Here is a 19,197-nt window from a genome sequence, read left to right on the forward strand (position 1 = left end):
AGATACAATACACATTGACACATGTCATTATAATAGTAATAATACATAATGGATAGGGCTTCTACATTGACAAAATTGTTTTTACCTCAAAATGATTGCATCAAACAATGTGCAAGAAATTGTACGTGAAAAACAGGTAGTCAAACTGACTACACAGGAAGCAATGCCGCTAAACATGCGTCTACAGGGAAGTCTGCTTATGATACTTGTTGAATCTGTTGTAGCCTTTAATGCTGGTATACAGTCCAACTCAGCATTTTAAACCTCTGTGAGAATGAGGTCTATAGCTGACCATTTCATAAAATCCACAAAGAAGTGTTTTGCACAGTTAAGTGGAAAGGTGAGTTCAAACACACATGGTCAGGAACCTTTATGTAAGGAACCCCAAAACTCTGTGTATCATCCATCGCTGATAAGTCTCCTTCAACTGAGATTCTGCCCAGCAAAGTAGTTTACACAAATTCACTAGGTTTGACATACACAGTCACCAGTGACAGAACTGACTTCCTTTTTGGGAATCCTTTAAAAATCACTTGGTTTTGATGGAGAGAAGTACATTTTATTACTTGTGTATTGAACAAAAAATATGCTTTACAACCAGATCATCCGAATGTTTTTTTTCCAGTTACATCAATACGAAACATTACGTGATGGCACTTCCATGTTCTTCAAATTTTGTGTCTAAATGGAGGGACTGTTATGGAATTAAAGCATTCATTCATCTGAATTAAAGATTAGGCTAGACTAGACTAGATGACAATGACGACTAGACTACAATGACTCGACTAGTTTGAACCATCCCCTCACAGATAGTAAGTTTTGTTCAGCATATAAGAACCCCGTTTCCAGAACTGTAGATATTTCCAAGACATGAAGACATCAAGATATTTCCATTCATCAAGCTGTTCTTAAACATTTAAGTAGTATCCACCCTAATACGGCCAACAATTCTACTACCAGCTGATGTATAAGATATCGCATTGTCACAGGTTCATTTTCCCCACACATAACACCTGGGTGTGACAGCGAAGTTCAAGTTAGCCTGTTCAGTAAATGGAAAAAAAAGTTTAAAAAAGTAAACGCCACTGCCTTGTCCACGTGAAAATAAGCATGCCGTTAGCTTCGTGCTTAGAATATAAGCGTGAGGTTCGAGACACCGTTTTGATATTTTGTAATATGTGTCTTACGCAACAACGATGCCCATTCATGTTTTGGAGCGTCAACGATTTCGGCTGCTTGTGCTTCGGTTGGGCGGTGCTTTGCTGACGTCAGTAGAGGAAAGCAATGTCCGCCTCTTGAAGTTACACGTTGGTAGTCAGGATGATAGCGAACGAATGGGCCGATACAAAAAGCTTGTGGCAGTAAAGCTACAGGGACATTTAGTGGGTTGTTTTTCGCCTTCAAGTGAATTGACATCTTCAAGGGACGACTGCGTTTAAACACCAGACAAGGCCAAAAACTACAAGCTAACTAGGTAACAACATCTGCGGGCTTAGCATGCGATTTGCCTTGTTTTCATATATTCTGTGATGTTGGCCTAAAAGAAATGTAGAATGGAAAGCAGTAGCTACCTAACGTTAGCTATATAGCCAACTGAGTGCTGCGAAGAGGTAGATGTGACGTTATCTCTGCCGGCTCTGGCATGCCGGTTGCTCTGCTTTTTAAGCAGTTATTTTGCTTCTTAGCTCAACAGAGTTTATTCCCGAAGTGGTTCTCGCTATGATTTTCTGTTAGCTAACTTGCTGCCTTTTTTGCTAACGCTATATCTAGATAACTACCTGCGCTTGAGCCTTGTCGGCGAAGGATGCTGTGACGTTTACCTTGCCACCAAGAGAAGAACATGGCTAGGATATAGGTAACGTTAATGGTCAATGTAAAATGCATTGCCGAGCAAGTTAGCCAGCGGATTGGCAAGCTACGTTAGGGTTCAGTTCGTGTCTGTCTGGCCAACTTCATACGCATGTCTGAAAGTGATTAGGTAGTGAATGTTTGCTAAATCATGATATGTGGGTAGCGACCTAGCTAGCTCGAAAACAGAACGTAGCTTAACAAATAGCCAATTTACGCAATTAGCTAGCTACTTAGCTAGCTGTAGTAGTAGCTAATGTATATCGTTCGCCCTATATATAAGATAGCTGGTTAGCTTGGTGTGTTGCCAGCCAGCTAACGTTAGTTGAAGAGTCAGTTTAGGTGTATTGACATACCTAGCCAACGATAGAAATGATTTTTTTGTTTGTTTGCTAATTGGCCATGTTGCATTCGAGCTGGTTAATATTAAAAACTGCGATTTAGCTATCAAACTAGCCTACTAGCCTGCCGTTTTTCCGCTGCGAATGTCCGATATTGCCCATTTTCTGCGTGAGATTGGTGGAAAAAAATGGTTGCTAAGTCGCTAACATTAGGTAATATTTTGAAATGCACGACTGTGATGTGATTCTGATAGTATACTAAATAACTGGCAGTTTGACCCAGTTGGATATGGACTAAAAAATTAGGGGCATAGACTGAACAACACCTGAGTCCAGCAGTATCCTATTAAATATTTAAATCCGCTCATTGAATGGACTGCATAGATTCCTACCCGCCACTGTAAAAGGGAACCGACTAATCTGTGGAAAAATCCTATTTGCCTCAGAAGGCTTTATCAAAACTCGTTTATGTAAATGAGGCCACACTCACGCCACTGAGAGGTGAAGAGTATTTAAGGTTGCCAGTGACTGCTAGCTACAGTCCGTGTGGGACAACGCCATGGCATAATTTGAATTACAGCCAACATTAAAAAACTATGAACGAAAATTTACACCATTAGGTCCACACTAAAACATTAAATATGAAGAACTACAAGAACAATGCAAGACTTTTATTTTTTCTTGTTTCAGTGCTACAACGTTACATAATGTGGTTTACTACAGTTTGTGGCCGAGTGACGCCTGCACTCAAAGTTGTGGGAAAGATACTGGCCCCATGATTTTGTGGTCGCCCCCTCCAAGGCATTACGCAAATGCAATTTTGTTTTTACCACAAAATTCAGGCACAGTAATTATGAACAATTGAGATTTCTATAAGCTGGTAGAATACGATAGGATCTGCTAGTGCTGACTACCACGGCTAACGAGTTGCTCTAATATCATCTGTCTTTATCAGACTAGAATGTTGTGGCACTTGGTTTTTGATTTACGCATCGGGGGTAGCGGGTACTACTGTGGGTAATTAAACTGGGAAAGCCAGCTCAACAATGCCCGTGATATTCACAGGAAGGGATTTTGCTGTGAAATGAATAATCAAGACGGCTAATTAATGAAGATTGGTTAACAAGTTACGTTTTTAAGAATTATGTAGGATTCCTTTGAAGTAATATATTCTTTAAATATTACATATATATATCTTGCCACCTGGAGTCTCATGCAAATGAATTTGTGAAATGTTGTTCCCTGGCAACATACTTAAAATACTTGGACTCTGCCTGACAGGATCATTTGTCAGACATGGAGGAGTCCTCTACCACAGCCCAGGGAAAGAGCAGGCTGCTGGAAATATGTTTACAGGTTAGTTCAAGATTAACGTTTGGAAAAAGAGGACATGCAAAAAAAATTAAATAAAAATAATGATGCCCTCTTTGATGTACACGAGGGTGCCCTTTTTGATTAGCTGTGTTAAATGGTTTTGCGCCGATTCAGAGGATGTGCAAAGCTGTCCACCACAGAGAGAGGCACGGGGTTTGGCTGGGAGAGCAGTGATAGGTGAGATGCAGTTGTGTGCGGACCCCTTCAGGTCGGCTTCACTGCAGTAACACTGGTTGGAAGGGAATGGGACTGAGGTGGTTTCAGACATGTTTTCATGGAGTATGTTTTTTTTGGAGTGAAAAACAGTGGAAAAATAGGTACGCCTCCTACCTCATTTGTGGGTCAGCATGACTTGTCCCTGTTTGTGCACAACGGTCACAGTGGCAGAATTTTGCTGTCAGTCTGATTATTTGTTCTGCTGTACACCAAGGTTGTGCATGCAGCCTTCATGTTAGATTTGGTTTGAAGTTAGCCACATTTCACTTAAGTGCTCCTGCCCCAATGGTTGTAAGAGACTTTATGTTTTGATTTTTTATGCATTTGTAAAAACATATCTTGTATGACATTTGTTTAGCAGGGGTGTATCTTAAAGATGAACACCTGAAGTGAGTCAGAGGGAGTGTTTCTCATTTAGTTTGAAAAGTTGTGTGTAGACACTTGATTCAGAATAAGCCAAAATCCACAAAATCTACATACAGACATATGATTTGCTTATTCCACATGGGATAGAACTATGAATCTTTCATGAAATGTGGCTCCATAAATGGCTGTTAAAGCAGTAGGTGAACTGTTTGCCTCAAGCAATTTGCTTGATTTGGTTAGAAGTGGATTACAGGAATGTCCTTACAGAATGTAGAACATGATAGTTTAGAAATTGTGCCAAGTACAGAAATTGAGCATATAGTCTACTTCACAGAATGGACATCAATGAATTGTTTTGCATCAGTGGCATGATTCATTGCTATGGGCAGTGATTTCCTGTTGGTTTTGAGGTGATATTTGAGCATAATGATATGGTATTTGCTGCCTTAAATAATGACACGGCTTGGTGATAACATCATCTCATTGGGGCAATGGCCTGTAAGGGAAAACATGGGCATTATCTGGCCATAATGACAGGTTTGTGTGATTTAATTGCAGCTGTAGAGCTCTGGACAATTCCTCCTCTTTTCACTTGCTTTATAAAAGGAACTGCCCAGACACCCTGCTGTACTGGAATCAGTCTTCAGTGAGTGAACATGAAGCAAAAGTTTCTTTCTCTTTGAATTCTTGCCACCCTTATCGGAAACAGGCACTAATCAGGAAACTTGTCGTTATTGTCATTTTCATGAAAGTTTTGACGTGAAAAAATTGAGTACTTCGTGTGATGAAGTCTTCTTGTGAAGGTAATTTATAGGATACATTAATCAATTAATAGCCTACATTGTTAAATGCATTGTGTTAAGTTATTGTTCTGTCTAGGAATTGTCATGGAACTTTACAGCTTTCTACTTTGTTTTTCTGTGCATGCACGTCAGAGTCATTTATTGTTACTCTCTTGAACATTTTTTTCACCTCTGGAAAGCTGAGAGGAATTTTGAACCCTACTTTGAAAGACCTGCCAACTGCTCTGACATGTTACTCATCTCAGCATATGTGCTGTTGAAATGGTAGAAGAGTCAGTTAGAGGAGTCTGGCCCATTTGCCTTTGCCATAGCCTTGCTGATATCCAAGTCATTCAGTCTAGACTCTAGATCATTTTGCTGTGTCACAAAGCCTTAAAAAGAAGCTACATGTATACGTTTGGTAGTGGAGGGTTATGGGGACCCATTGTGGTGTGCTCTTTTCAAATATAGCTGAGTCAATTGTACAGTAAAGTGGTGCAATCTGAAATGTTGAATCAACATGAGACTTTATATTTGACCTTTAAATATCAGCTGTATCTTGTAAAACTGATTGTGCCAGCAATTTATGTGCCGGGACAGTGATTTGTGTTGGTGCGTTCTCGGTTGGTGTGAGACTACAGTTTTTTTTAGCAGTCAGCACATTACCAACAGTAACATTTTAGTTCTCTGAGTATTGTCCATTTCTTTATGGGCCAGAGAAGTGTCAGTTACTTGTTTTGTTGTTTTGTTCCTAATGTTTTACTCTGCAGATAACCTGGGGCACACAGTTGTCTGTCATACTGATGAACAGGGCTGTTTCTGGGGGATTTTGTCCTACTTCATATCCTGCTCCTAAGCTGGCGATCGGCCTGGATAAAGCTGTCTGCTCAGCATATCAGGAGGGAAAATTTCTAGGTCTGTGTGGATATTTTTCCACTCATCTGCAGCTAATAATTTCAGTGCCGTCCTGGTAAGCCTGCTCATAGCATTGTGCTGCAATGTAACCTCTACATGCAGACACACCTGTTCCTTCTGTGACAATGAAGGAGATACTCTCAGAGTGAGGTGCGTGTGGGTGTGTGCTCGGGTTTCTGTGACGTTAAGGAGCTGTTTAATCTCGAGTAGTTGACAGACGAGAGGAGCGGACAGGAGCAGGACAGGATGTGTGACATACCTTTGGGACTGCCAGGCGGTCACATGCTTAGTTCTCCTCCTAGGTTAGCTTTTACTAACCAGCCAGCAGGTCTGAAAAGTTGCTAGGCCCCTCACCAATATTATGACCTAAGTTGGTTTTTCCTTTAACAGACAGCCCATCCAAGAGGCAGGGAGAACAGTCTGTATCTCAATAAACTGATATGGATTCTAGCACCCCTCAGTCCTGATAGATATGGTGCCTGGCATTTCCTAAATCAGACTCAACACTGTGTCTTATCACTATTCTTAAAATAGCCCTGGGTTGTTAGGGCACCCTCTGCTATGGAAATAACATTATCACTTGGAGATTAATTATGACTGGTGTGGTGAAACTATCATTTATAGATGCTCTTGAACCGAATATTGTGCTGTTTAGCCCTGGTTTGTTCCTAGTTGGTGTGTGAGTGCCTGCCCAGTGGCTTGGGCTACTTCTGAGTTGCTACCGCTGTGCTTTTGTAGACCTCATCTGCCCTGTTCACATTAAAGATTAATGTGTAAGAGGTAGGTCAGTTTACACCAGCACAAGGATGCTGACAGGAAGGAGGCGGGCTGCAGACCCACGTGTTTGTGCTGGGGAAAGGTCACCAAGAATTTCCGTTGGTGGTTAACATTGATGATATTGACCGCGGGGACACGCCACCAAATTATACTTGCCTGCAGGGCGATGGTGGCTGTGCCATCCGCTTGACAAGGCCTTGAACTGATTGGGCCTCTGCAGCTCACATGGATTACGAAGTGTTGAGCCCAGCAAAGATGACTGGAAACTTTGGGTGTGTCAGAGCCACCTTGTTTGAAAGTGCTCCGCCCAGAACAAACATGGGTTGTTTTTAGAAGGATTTTCTCTCTCTGCCGCTTGGCTGCTGCATAATTCCTCTGCTCTCCAGCACAGATGAGGGTCTGAAGAGTCTGCTGTTTCTCCCTTCACCCCTGCTCATTTGAGGCTGGCAGGCTCCACGGAGACGCACAAAGACGAGTCTGCCGAGGTTTGGAGAGGTAGGTGGCTCTCACTGCGGTATACTCATTGCAGAAGTTGAAATCAGGTTAACTTCATTTTCTGTCCAGCTTGCTGACTGCATGTGCAGAACTTACTCAGGTTGCGTGTCTAGATAGAACTTTTTTTTTCTCTTTTTGTGTGTGTTGTTTTCTCCTCCTGTTGCAGTAGAGTTTGCTCTGCATTTATATGAAATGTCTGCTGATATTTCCCTTGAACCACCATCTCACTTATTCCGGCAAAAGATGACTTGTCGCACCGAGTTGTAGCTGAGATGCTGCTTAGCTTCTTCGGATCATTTCGCACTGTTCTTAAACGCAAGGGAACAGAGCTTCTCTTTCAGTGCTCTTGAGAATAATGCTGATATGGAAAAATCCAGCAACCCCTCCATGTTTTGCCTTACACTCAAGTGCCAAGCTGTTGCTGTTTGTGCCACAGCAGGGAAGCGCTTGCTAGCAGTCGCACAGCAACAGGCCCAGTTCTCACACTGCCCCTCCACGTGTCCGGTTCTCTCCTCCAGGCCACACCCACTCTCCTGTCCCCTTCAGAAGAGTCATGACCCAGAGGCCTGGCCATGGCTGCGCCCAGGTGACAGTGACCCTGGCCCTGCTGCTCTGTCTGCTTGGGCGAGCGGGGGGCGCAGGGGAGCCCTCTCCGGCTCAGTTCCTCCAGGACCTGCTGTCCCGCTATGGAGACAATACCACCATCTCTGTGCCCCAGCTCCGGAATCTGTTGGCTCGCCTCAACGTGGGGCAGGGGGACGCTGACACGGAGAGACAAACACCAAAGGCCAGTGTGTCCACAGTAAGTCTGCCTCAGCCTATGTGGCATACCGACCAGTGCAGGCTGGTACAAATGCCACAAGCTTTTTTGTGTGTGAATGGGTGATGATGATGATGGTGATAATGATTAAAGTTTCCCTTCATTGTCAGTGCAGATTAGTTGAGTGTTTAACAGCCTTGGGAATTCTTGTGCAGTTTGACTTGCTCCTTTAGTTTCAGTATTTGCAAGTGCCCCTTCCTGAACTGGCTCTTTCATTCTCCTTCACTTGTTCTGATTTAGCATATTTGGCATTTTTTCCAAGATTTGCCCCATGGTAGATTTATACAAGCCATTAAACGGAGATCCTGAGAAGGGATTTAGATGTGTTAAATGAGCAGTCCTGTGCCAAGTCACAGGAGCGCCATCAGCCAAGGTACCATTCAAAGTAAGTTACTGCTCTGAGGTTATTTGGAGGGATTTGGCTAAAACAAGACACTTGGTGTGGTGTGTATGGCATTTATGTGTGAGTGTACATGTGCCCATGTTCGTGCGTTTGTGTATCTGAGCAGAGGGACTCAGGAACTTGAACTGCAAAGGCAGTAGTGTTTGTTCATGATTGCAGGTGTGTGCTCTTGTCCTGTGCTTGATATGAACCGTTGTGCTCATCTAAAATATATTTGATCTCTCGTGTGTTTTTGCTTTACTGCAAAGCGTAACACTGGTCCATTACTGCCATAAAATAAGCATTGAGGGGACATTTGGCCCAGGTCCTTTTGCATGTCTCGTGTCAGCGCTTGACTGAGCCGTTTGCGGTCTCTGCCCACAGTGCTTGCCGTCAGACACCCTTCTGGCGGCCCACAGTCTGAATGAGCAGTCGCGCCTGGACAGCCGCGGCCTGCAGGAATTCTGCCCCACCATCCTGCAGCAGCTGGATGTGGGCGACTGTGGAGCGGAACGCAAGAAGGAGCCTGCTGATGACACACCCCCAGAGGCAGGGCCTTCAACTGCTGAGGGTAGGTATTCAGTCCACCCTACATTTCTTCCAACTGCTTTGACTCTGCCCCATGGAACACTGTCTGTACTCTTGTTGCCAAGTCTTATTTGGTTCAGATTTTTACAGTTAAGGCTTTGTTTTAATGTATTGAGACTCCCTTCTTTATGTGAGGTTGACTTTCTGATGTGAATGCACTGTAGATTCGTTCTACATTAAATGCAGGTGCGTAACTTCATGGTTGAGGTGGCTAATGTATCAAACGTGGGTGTGTGGTTTATCTCGTTTGCCCAATGCGGATATTTCCTAAATGGCCTTAGCAATCAGGTCCATCTGGAGCCATTAAAAGAAAAATGCCACAGATCAACATTTTATATGCATGTCATCAAGTTCTTGCACAGGTAAAGGTAAGTCATAGACGCATGCCAGTATGGCCATTTTAGGGATCAAAATGGAATATGGCCTGACTTTGCAGATCTCTAAGAAAGATTTCTTATCTGCTAGATGTCCTTGTTCTGTTTACTGCTGCATGCTTCTGTTTCCAGTTAACTACACCTGGAGCAAATGGTGTTTGGAATTGTTCCAGGCTCCGGTTCAAAACAAAAGAAAAGATTACATTCATTTTTGAAGGTGTAGGTGGTAGTTATAAAGAGCTTCTAATGGAGGCTTAAAGTTAAGTAAATTGACTGAGGTCCGGTTCTCCTGCTGGAGGGTGTAATCGTTGTTGTAGAAACATTAGAACTCAGAGAAGCATCTGCAGTGTGGCCTTTATTGTCTTACTGTGTGCACACTGATTTGTGTTCTGTTTTTTTTTTTTTTTTATCTTATCTGTTGCTTCTGTGGACATTATGCAGCTGGAACTGCAGTCTATAATTTCCTCTCAAGACTTGTTTTTAAATAAAACATGCTGGGATACTGACTGAGAAATTTATCACTTTTGCAGATGTAATGGCAGTAATAAATGGGACTACAAAGGCATAGGCATCTTATCATATCTGTCAATGCCATTTTATCAGCATTTCTGTGAAGTTGTTGGTTCTTTGCTTTTTTGCAAGATGACTAGGTGTTAGTTTAGTTAGTGACTCTGCTGTCATTCCTTCTAACTCATTCTGTTTTCCATTATTTGCTAATAGCGGAATTCCTCTCAGGGTTGGCAGCACTCCGTCTCTGGGTGAGCTCAGAATGGCATCAAGGTTGCGCAATGTCACTGAGTGTCGGTGGGAGTGCTGCCATGGACAGTGTGCAGCCTAAACTGAGCACCAATCGAGATATGCCCCTCATGCCAAGGACACACCTTCTTCCCTTGTTTTTGTGTCTAGGTCCATTAATGTCTTGTTTTGTCTCCCAAAGGTCAGGGCTTTGCAGAACTGGAGATGTTGCTTGGCAGGAGGCCCCCCTTCGACCATGTTTTTGCTTTGAACTGTGTTTCAGATACAGCAGCACATCCTTGACGGCAGTAGTGGAAGAGTGAGGCAGTGTGAATCCTGTAATGGGTGGAAATATCATCCACCACTGACTGGCAATCAAATCACTGAAGCAGTCAACACACAGAAATTGTGAAGATGTTTCATTAAAATGAATGAATCATTGTTAACACATAGGAGTTCCACCCATTTTAGGATTCATGAAGCCTCATTCTCCCAAAGGGCAGCATCACTGCCGATCTCTGAGGTGCTTCAGTGTCTGTATGTTTACTGTGTAACCAGCCGTAAGCTGCTGCAAATTGCCCTAATCAAGCGGAAAAGCAGTTTCAACCCGGATATTATTTTTTTAACATGAATCGGAAATTGCATTGTCACACTTACAGCTCAATCTGTATGTCCATGACAGTCTGAGTGTCTGAATTGCCTAGTGCTGGTGCTCAGTAAACTCGTCCTTTCAGTGGATGGGAATTTCAGCAGTCTCTTCTGTCTCATCCATGCATTAATATTACACACTTTCCTCTCTTAGTAGGTGCTGTGGCTGATGTGGAAATTATAGGAGGGCCAGTCAGCCTGTGAACCTCACAGTGTTTAATACAGTGAGCTTTCTCTTCCAGATGAGGGGGCGGAATGAAAGCTGTTGTCTCCACACTCTGTGAAGTCATCAGTTCCCATTAAACGTGACTAGTCTGAGGCCAGACGCTTTCGGCATTTTCCACAGAGTCTAACAGTCTGACACCTCTGTTCATTGACAACAGATCTCAGCCAAACCTTGCCAGATTGTTTGCCTCTTACTTCTGCTATTGATTCCTCTAAATCGGCATTTCCCAAACCTCTCCTGGAGGACCACTTGTCCTGCATGTTTAGATCTCTCCCTGCATCAACACAGCTGATTCAAATGATCAACTTGTTATGAACTCTCGAAGCTGCTTAATAACAAACTGATCATTTAAATCAGATGTGTTGGAGCAGGGAGAGATCTAAAACATGCAGGTCAAGAGGTCCTTCAGGAGAGGTTTGGGAAACGCTGCTGTAAATTCCAGATTGATTCCAAATGGTGGGAATGTTGAGCAATTTTTTTGGATGTAGAGGTGGAAACAATAGCACTGGCATTCAATCCAGTTTTTCATGTTCCTTTAATTCGGGTGGCTAGGAGTGTTCAAAACCATGACAGATTGTAGACTGAAGAAACCACACTCTGCCCCCAGTGTATGAGGGCTCCCTCAAGTGGGGCGAGGTATTAACTGCAGCCCCCTGTGCTCTGTGTGTCCCTCAGTGTGGGGTTTCTCAGTTCTGAGCGTGACACTGGTGAGCGCCTTCGCCCTCACTGGCGTGTTTGTGGTGCCCTGTATGAAGACACGCTTCATGCGCAGGGTGCTGGTCTATTTCATCGGGCTCTCCATCGGAACCCTCTTCTCCACTGCTGTGTTCCAGCTCATCCCTGAGGTGCAGTAACCATCCCCCGTTTCCTCTGCCCCCTTTTTACAGGGCTTCACCAAAAATCACATGAGGCCAAAAACTTTCCCTTACCTTTTGGGTTTCCACTCTTGTGTTTTTTCTTTTTCCTTCTGGGGATCCCTGAAACCAAGAAAGCATGGCAGCGGTTCAAAATTCCAAGATTTTAATGAATTCATGATTGGTTGATGATTCTCCTGAGAACTCTTTGAATGGTCCTCTTGCCAAGTGTGATTCATCAAGTACTCTGGATGGCTTGTGTTTGCTCTCCCACGACCCTGAAATACACTCCGACTTGGAGACAGTTTCGCTTTGTAAGGAGTTGACTTGTGGCCCAGCCATGTGGAATGTCTTATGTTTTACTGTTTTCACATCGCAGAAGGGAGGCTAAGTATGAAATTTCATCATTCTTAATCTAAGTCTTTGTTTGAACATCACTGGGTTCTAAAAAGCAGTGAGGCAAAACCAAGTACAAATTGCAACTCGGTTTTGTAAAATACTTGTAGCACAACAGGATATGAGAAATGAGAATTCGAACGGTCAGCACTGACACCCTGTAATTGCAAATGAAACCTTTCATGGCCTCCTGCTCATCCTGAATAGAGATATAGTGTGGCTTTGTACTTCGGCCTGTGGCGGGGCCCCTGGATATTAAGGCAAGGTAGTGGCGCAGGGTAGAGACATACCTGTTGAGTGGAATGAAGGGAAGGGCAGTGCGTCAGTCACGGAGCCGATGCTGCGGAACAGGGACTGTGTGTGTGCGCTGGCCTGTCAGAGTGAGCGGGCCACCGGGTGGGGAGGAGCAGAGCTCTCTGAATGGAAGCTACCCTCAGGGCGCTCTTAGAGGGGCTCTCTTTCATGGACGCGGTCTCAGCTGCGGAGCTAAGTGTGGGGGCCTTTTAAGAGAGCGCTGAGAGAGGGTACTCCTTGAGCTTCCGGCACAATGGATGACTGTCTGCAGATGAGTGCTTGGTCGCTCACCTCTCTGCTGCATCTCCTGCTTGGTATTCAGGAGCACGGTCCAAGTGCGCCGGCAGTTCCAAACCCATGAAGCATGCCACAACAATGCCAGTCTCTCTTCCGGGAACTTCTTTCTCTCTGAATCAAAGCAATTGTTGTTGTTCGAAGTCATCGTCAATCACAGAACTAATGGTGAGGGAAAACAAAACTGAGCTGTATCTCCTACTACAAGAAAAATGTATACCTGAGCAAGATGTATTTGCTACAGTCACAAGCTATTGTCTTGCTTCCGAGTTGGGAACAGACACTGCCTTAGGACACATGGAGCAGCCATCTTTGTAAAGGGGATACAGACAGCACTCCTTCTCTGGTGATCTACTTTTCTGTTTCAGGGGGTGAAATCCACTGGTGAGAATATGCAGCTATTCTGTTCTCAAAGAGTAGCTGCATCCACCCGGGTAAGGTCATGCAGGTGTTCTTCTCAAAGAACGGCTGCATCCGCAACAATCTCCACTAAACAATTAAAAAAAACAAATCTCTTGTTTTTTTCTCTCTCTTTTTTCTCTCTCTTCCCCCTTCCTTTTCCCTGTCCACTATGTGATCCACTCTCTACCCCTCCCCCCCTCTGTGGTCACGGTCAGTTTGGGGTTATGGGTTCCTGTGCGTCACAGTCATCTCCCTGTGCTCCCTGGTGGGCGCCAGCGTGGTGCCCTTCATGAGGAAAACCTTTTACAAGCGGCTGCTCCTCTACTTCATAGCACTGGCCATTGGCACGCTGTACTCCAACGCCCTGTTTCAGCTCATCCCAGAGGTAGTGTGGGTCCTGCCATTGAGCTTTCCCAGCCCTGTGCCTCAGATGATTCTCCACCAGCCCACCTGAACAGCGCCACGTTAGTTTCACATCAGTCGTCAACCGCAAAACACTCCCCAGTTTCACTCAGGACCGTGCTGACTTTGCAGGGCTAAAACAGTGTAGCATGATCGGGAGCACGGTCCCAGAGCTAATGAATTTAGGCTGGTACAGAGTTGCGTGGGATCAGGGCTGGGAAATGCTGATGTCAGGTGTTGTGTTGCCATCTGTCTTCAGACTAAACTTGTGAACTGTTTGTCTTCTGTGCAAGTGGCCTAGATCGAAGGCTCCTATAGTTTAATGTATACCTGCTGCGGCCATGGGGTTCATTTCACTGAAGGCCTCAAGATAACAATGACTCTTAGGGTCTCCTGAAATTAATCCGTTTTCAAGACCGACAGATACGGTCACGTAGACAATGTGTGTATTGTGTGTAAAGGTTTTGAGTACGTGAGATTCTAAGAAACTTATGCTGATATAAGCAGTAGGGTGTAGATACAATTTATTAGGTTTTACACATTTGACAAAGGTCATTGGTATTCAGTTTAACATGCCACATTTTAAAGGAGTGCCAGTATTATGTTTCTTTCTCAGAAAATAGCTGTTAACCTTGGCAAAGTCTAATGATTTGAAATGATCCTAGTACCTTTGAACTAGTGCACATCACAAATGGAATCTTGCCCAGAGATGACAGCTCTATTTCTTTGAAAACAACAGCACAAAGAATTCCTGTAACAAGATTATATGTATGCCCCTCTTTTGGCATTTTTTTCTGATCAAATGCTGTTTTCTTTGACACATTCTGCAGAATAATTTATAATAATTTATTATTATATTTATTTTTATTTTGTTAATGCAATGGAATATGGAACATCTAAGTACTGAACTGCTGAACTAAACTGGATCCTTTAGATTGCATTAGCTGCCAAAATTATTTTTATTTCATATTATCATGAAAAACACTGTACTTGATTTGCCTGTATAATCTTGAAAAAGAAAATGGTTGCGAGGGCGGGTAGCATTGTATGCTGACGTTAGCAGTAGTGTTCCAGGTCTCTGTGCCTTCAGCAAAGGAACTGAACAGTAATTTGATTAGAAACCTGTCATATTTTAAAGCCGTATTTTCTGTGATGATCAAAAGCACTAATGATGAGGCTTAATTATAGTAAACGGCATGAAAAGGTGACATCAAAACTGGCTTGCCAGTGCTATGCAGGGGCATGGACCTGAACCAAAGGGACTGGACTGTCAGGCTCCTGGTTCTGTAGTAAATCTCTTTATCAAGAGCTTGCACTCCTTTGCTAAGGTTTCTTAAGGTGATATTGTAGAGTCATCCATGGTGTAGGCTCATAAATGTTAGTGAATGAAAGCTGCAAATCATTGTTAGAATGACTTGTTTGTTGTGTGGCAAAGGTGCAGTCAGCATTGTCAGTTGCTAAAAAGGAAAAAAAATGCCTGCACACTTATGTAAACCACCCAAAAGTAAAAGTGATTTTATTATAAGTGAGCAAGAAGTAAGTTCATACAAAAGGGATTGGGTGCAAATATTGTAGGTATTTCCCTTTTATGATGTACCTGTGAAACTTTGAATGTGTGTGTGCTTTAATAACAATGAGTTCCTAAAATCTACTTACACATTTCCCCTACATTTCCATAATACGGTTCTGTTTTGATGTCCAGGCTTTTGGCTTTGACCCCATGGAAGATTATTACGTCTCCAAGTCAGCAGTTGTGTTTGGGGGCTTCTACCTGTTCTTCTTTACTGAAAAGATCCTGAAGATGGTGCTGAAACCAAAGAACAAGGTGAGCTTACTTCTGTGAAAAAGCCTAATAGAGCTGAATAGATGAAATATAATTGTAAAAATTTAACATAAAAATTTGTAATATAAAATATAAAATCCAGCTGAATAAACCCTGGTACAGTGGTTCATTTGAAGACGACCTCTGTCTATTCAGAGTTAATTTCCTGACCAAAATGCAGAGACGCTTATCTCAAATAACTTTACTGCATACCGGTTTGGCTTGTTTAACAGTGTGGGGACTACAGTAGCAGTTCAAGTGAATTATGACTAATGTCAGGTTCAGTCAGGGAGAATGTGAAATGCTGATTCAGTGATGTGATTAACATGTTTTGTTACCTGACACGTTTGGTAGGGTGGAATACCTGCTTCGCCTTGAACTTTCTGACTTTTTTCAGTCACATGAAGTGAGCTGGAACATGAGGAACAACATGCTGTATAGTTCCATTAGGAATGCCTGCTGTGAGGTTCCTTTAAAATTATTTTTTTAAGGCTGATTACTGTTACACAAATAGCAGTATGTATCAGCTACATACTTACAAGTAACAGTGTTTCCACATTGCCTGAAAATCCTTGATGAATATTTAATCTTGAATAGTTACAGAAAGAGGCTTGATAATCCACTGTCCTTGGAAAATTGTGGAAATTGGTCAAATGATTGGAATGTTGGAAACATTTAGGATCCTACGTAGAAAGTTTAAACAAGTCAAACACAATCCAGTCCATGAAAGAGAAACCCACTCAACAAGTTTGGCTTTACTGCTAGTCATTACAATAGAGTTGGTATTCATGATTAATTGAATTGTGCAGTAGGCTCTTTGGTATCAATTATATTGAATCTCTAACCCCGTGTTTCCCAACCCTGCTCCTGGAGGCACACTGTCCTGCATATCTTCTATGTATCCTTCCTGCTTGACTAAATCAGGTGTGCTCAGCTCATCAAAAGTGCCACTGATGAGTTCAGTCAGGTAGGTAGAGCAGGGATAGATAGAAGATATGCAGGACGGTGTGCCTTCAGGAGCAGGGTTGGGAAACGCTGCTCTAACCGCTTGTGTCCAAAATGAGAACCTAAAAGCTTGTTGAGAGCACCCCCTTGTGGCGGTAGGGTTTCCTTCCTACCAGAATTGAAACCCTGCTTACGTCCCTCTGATCCACAGCCACGCGTTCAACACTCGTGAACATTTTGATCCGTGTCCTGACCCTCCTGTATTTCCTGGCATGAATAAACACATATACCTTAAGGTAATGGTTTCTGTGGTGCTGTCTGAAAGCAGCGTTGCCTTGAAATCTGACTCCGGTTGGCTCGCTGGCCTCTGTGCTGCTGTCATTCCAGGATGCCCAGGGGCACGGCCACAGCCACTTCCCGGCCGAGCACTACGCCTCCAAGGCAGACCTGGAGGACGGGGTGACGGAGAAGCTGCAGAACGGAGAGGCGGGCTTGTCCCTGCCCGGGGGGGACAGGGATCTGCGGGGCCCGAGCGAGGACGACAGGGTGCTGAGCGCGGGACAGACGGTGCAGGTCAGCGTGGGGATAAGAGCAGGGCTAAGCTTTGATCCTGTACAGGTGCAGCTGCTCTCCCCAGGTCCCCTCGCCCACGGCGGGATTAAGCCAATAAGCCTCAGACCCTTCGAGCCGGGCGAGCTGGGAATCCCCCAGAGAGTGGCACACTCTTAGCCTTTTCTTAAATGTTTATGTACTGGTTAAAGATGAAAGCTGGAAGCATTTTATATTGCACTCAGCTCAAAGAGAGCATGTGTGAGTCTTTTGTGTTTCAAATTCGTTTCAAAGGGCAAAATAGCTTTGAATAGTCTAATGGTTTATGACACCAGGATTGCTTTCAGAAGTGAGAATTGTGAAACAAGGGTGGGATGTGAATGGGGTTCAGTCTTTTGTTGTGGACCTCACCCCAGAAGGTGTGCCTCTGTTGACTGCAGGAGAGCCAGAGTTCAGGCGGGGGCGGCTGCTACTGGCTGAAGGGCACGGCGTACTCTGACATTGGCACGCTGGCCTGGATGATCACGCTGAGTGACGGGCTGCACAACTTCATCGATGGCCTCGCCATCGGAGCATCCTTCACGGTCTCCGTCTTCCAGGGCATAAGCACCTCGGTGGCCATCCTGTGCGAGGAGTTCCCCCATGAGCTGGGTGAGCCCCGCCCCCTGTGTGACACACGTCAATCACAGCCCACGTCAGCTCTTGTGTGACAAAGTTCAGCATGCAGCTGCAAGCAATTACAACACACTAATGTGCAGAAAATATATGTTCTACTTCTCTTTCAAAACAATATAAAAATTTAAAATTTATATGTTGAGATTCATTTTGGAGCATCAGTTTTCATATTGCTGAAAGTCACAGAATGTAGATGTCACTCCTTTTTTTTTTTTTTTTTTTTTGCTTTTGATGTCTATTTTTGACATGACTCTGCTTTGAGGATATTGATTAACTTATATTAACCATCTCCCTCTCCATGTTCTTCTCTCTCTATCGCTTCCTCCTCATAGGTGACTTTGTGATCCTGCTCAATGCGGGCATGAGCATACAGCAGGCGCTCTTCTTCAACTTCCTGTCAGCCTGCTGCTGTTACCTGGGCATGGGCTTCGGTATCCTGGCCGGCAGCCACTTCTCTGCCAACTGGATCTTCGCACTGGCTGGGGGCATGTTCCTCTACATTGCCCTGGCTGACATGGTGAGGGTCTAGCCTGTATAGCAGTATCTTCATGCATGGAGCACTCAATGGGAAAAAAGTGTAATAAGGAGAATGGGCAGATGCAGGAGTAGGCTGGAGTGTTTTTGCTGTAGGAATACCACTGTCCCACTGTATTATTCAGCAGTCATCAGTTTCCTCTAATGGCAGAACTGTTGTGGACACAGCATTCCTAAGATGGAAAATTAGCTGTGTTGTTTTCTCTGGGAACACCGTGTGCATATTCCAGGTTAAACCCATTGGGGTATTTGACATTTTGAATGCACGATGCTCTGACCTCCTTCCTGTGTTCATGTCTCTCTCTTGTAGTTCCCGGAGATGAACGAGGTCAGCCGTGAGGAGGAGCAGGCAGGGGGCAGCGGCTTCCTGCTGACTTTCGGCATCCAGAACGCCGGCCTGTTGACGGGCTTCGCCATCATGCTCATCCTCACTATGTACTCAGGGCAGATCCAGCTGGGCTAGCAGCCACACCCCCTGGGGCAGGGCGGGAGCCACCTTCTCATGCTTAGGCCCCGCCCTTCCTACCCTGCCCCACTCAGGACCTCTCTGCCTGGAGCACTAACAGTCAGCTGTGTGTTCCAGAGGTGCAATCTTCCCATATCACAACTGATGAACTAAAAGGTTCCCATATGCAGTAGTGCATTTCCCCTACACAGGAGCTTCCTGTAAACCTCCCTCTCTTCCCGTGACCTATACCTAAGACTCCTTTTCCTGAGAGAAGCAGAGATGCTCTGATGTGTCTGCCAGAAGCTTGGGGGAAGCACATGGATATCGTGTCTCACTTAACAAATACACAAACCAGTGGAACAGAAGCACAGACGTAGAGGAAATTCCACCTCAAATCACTGGTGATTATGATGTGCAATAGGCCTGCAAGTTAGGAATCTTGTCTCATTTCCCATGACCAAATCTCTAAGGGGACACGTGTTCCTGCTGACTTTAGTCTACGGATGACCTGTCCTTGTTGCGTGTGGACACTCATTAGGGCTGTGACAGCAGTTGGCGAACAAGCCTCACTTCTTTGGCGGACATTCATTTTTCCCCCCTGCTGCCTCTCTGTGGCAGGGAGCACCATCTCAGAGAGACTCGCACAGCCAGGTCTCATAGTTGCCACTCAGAGGCCGGAGAGACCTTTCACTTTT

The 19,197-nt window shown here is 44.4% G+C and overlaps 1 protein-coding gene across 5 annotated transcripts; it reads left to right on the forward strand.

Annotated features, from left to right (window-relative positions):
* The first annotated feature begins 1,280 nt into the window (after window positions 1-1,280).
* Window positions 1,281-18,654, forward strand: slc39a14 (solute carrier family 39 member 14). Of its 5 annotated transcripts, none has more exons than XM_036526337.1 (11): window positions 1,281-1,474; window positions 1,771-1,855; window positions 7,006-7,114; window positions 7,633-7,916; window positions 8,701-8,887; window positions 13,343-13,512; window positions 15,232-15,354; window positions 16,684-16,869; window positions 17,286-17,496; window positions 17,853-18,037; window positions 18,365-18,654. In XM_036526337.1, exons 4-11 carry the CDS (start codon window positions 7,668-7,670, stop codon window positions 18,515-18,517), a joined length of 1,464 nt encoding a protein of 487 aa, XP_036382230.1. In that variant the 5' UTR covers window positions 1,281-1,474; window positions 1,771-1,855; window positions 7,006-7,114; window positions 7,633-7,667; the 3' UTR covers window positions 18,518-18,654. The 5 variants fall into 5 exon arrangements, with proteins under 5 accessions (XP_036382230.1, XP_036382231.1, XP_036382228.1 ...); XM_036526338.1 differs by having other exon boundaries at window positions 7,011-7,114; XM_036526335.1 differs by lacking the exon at window positions 1,771-1,855.
* The last annotated feature ends 543 nt before the right edge of the window (window positions 18,655-19,197 follow it).

The sequence above is a fragment of the Megalops cyprinoides genome, chromosome 4 (assembly GCF_013368585.1).
Source record: "Megalops cyprinoides isolate fMegCyp1 chromosome 4, fMegCyp1.pri, whole genome shotgun sequence".
Classification (NCBI taxonomy): Eukaryota; Metazoa; Chordata; class Actinopteri; order Elopiformes; family Megalopidae; genus Megalops; species Megalops cyprinoides.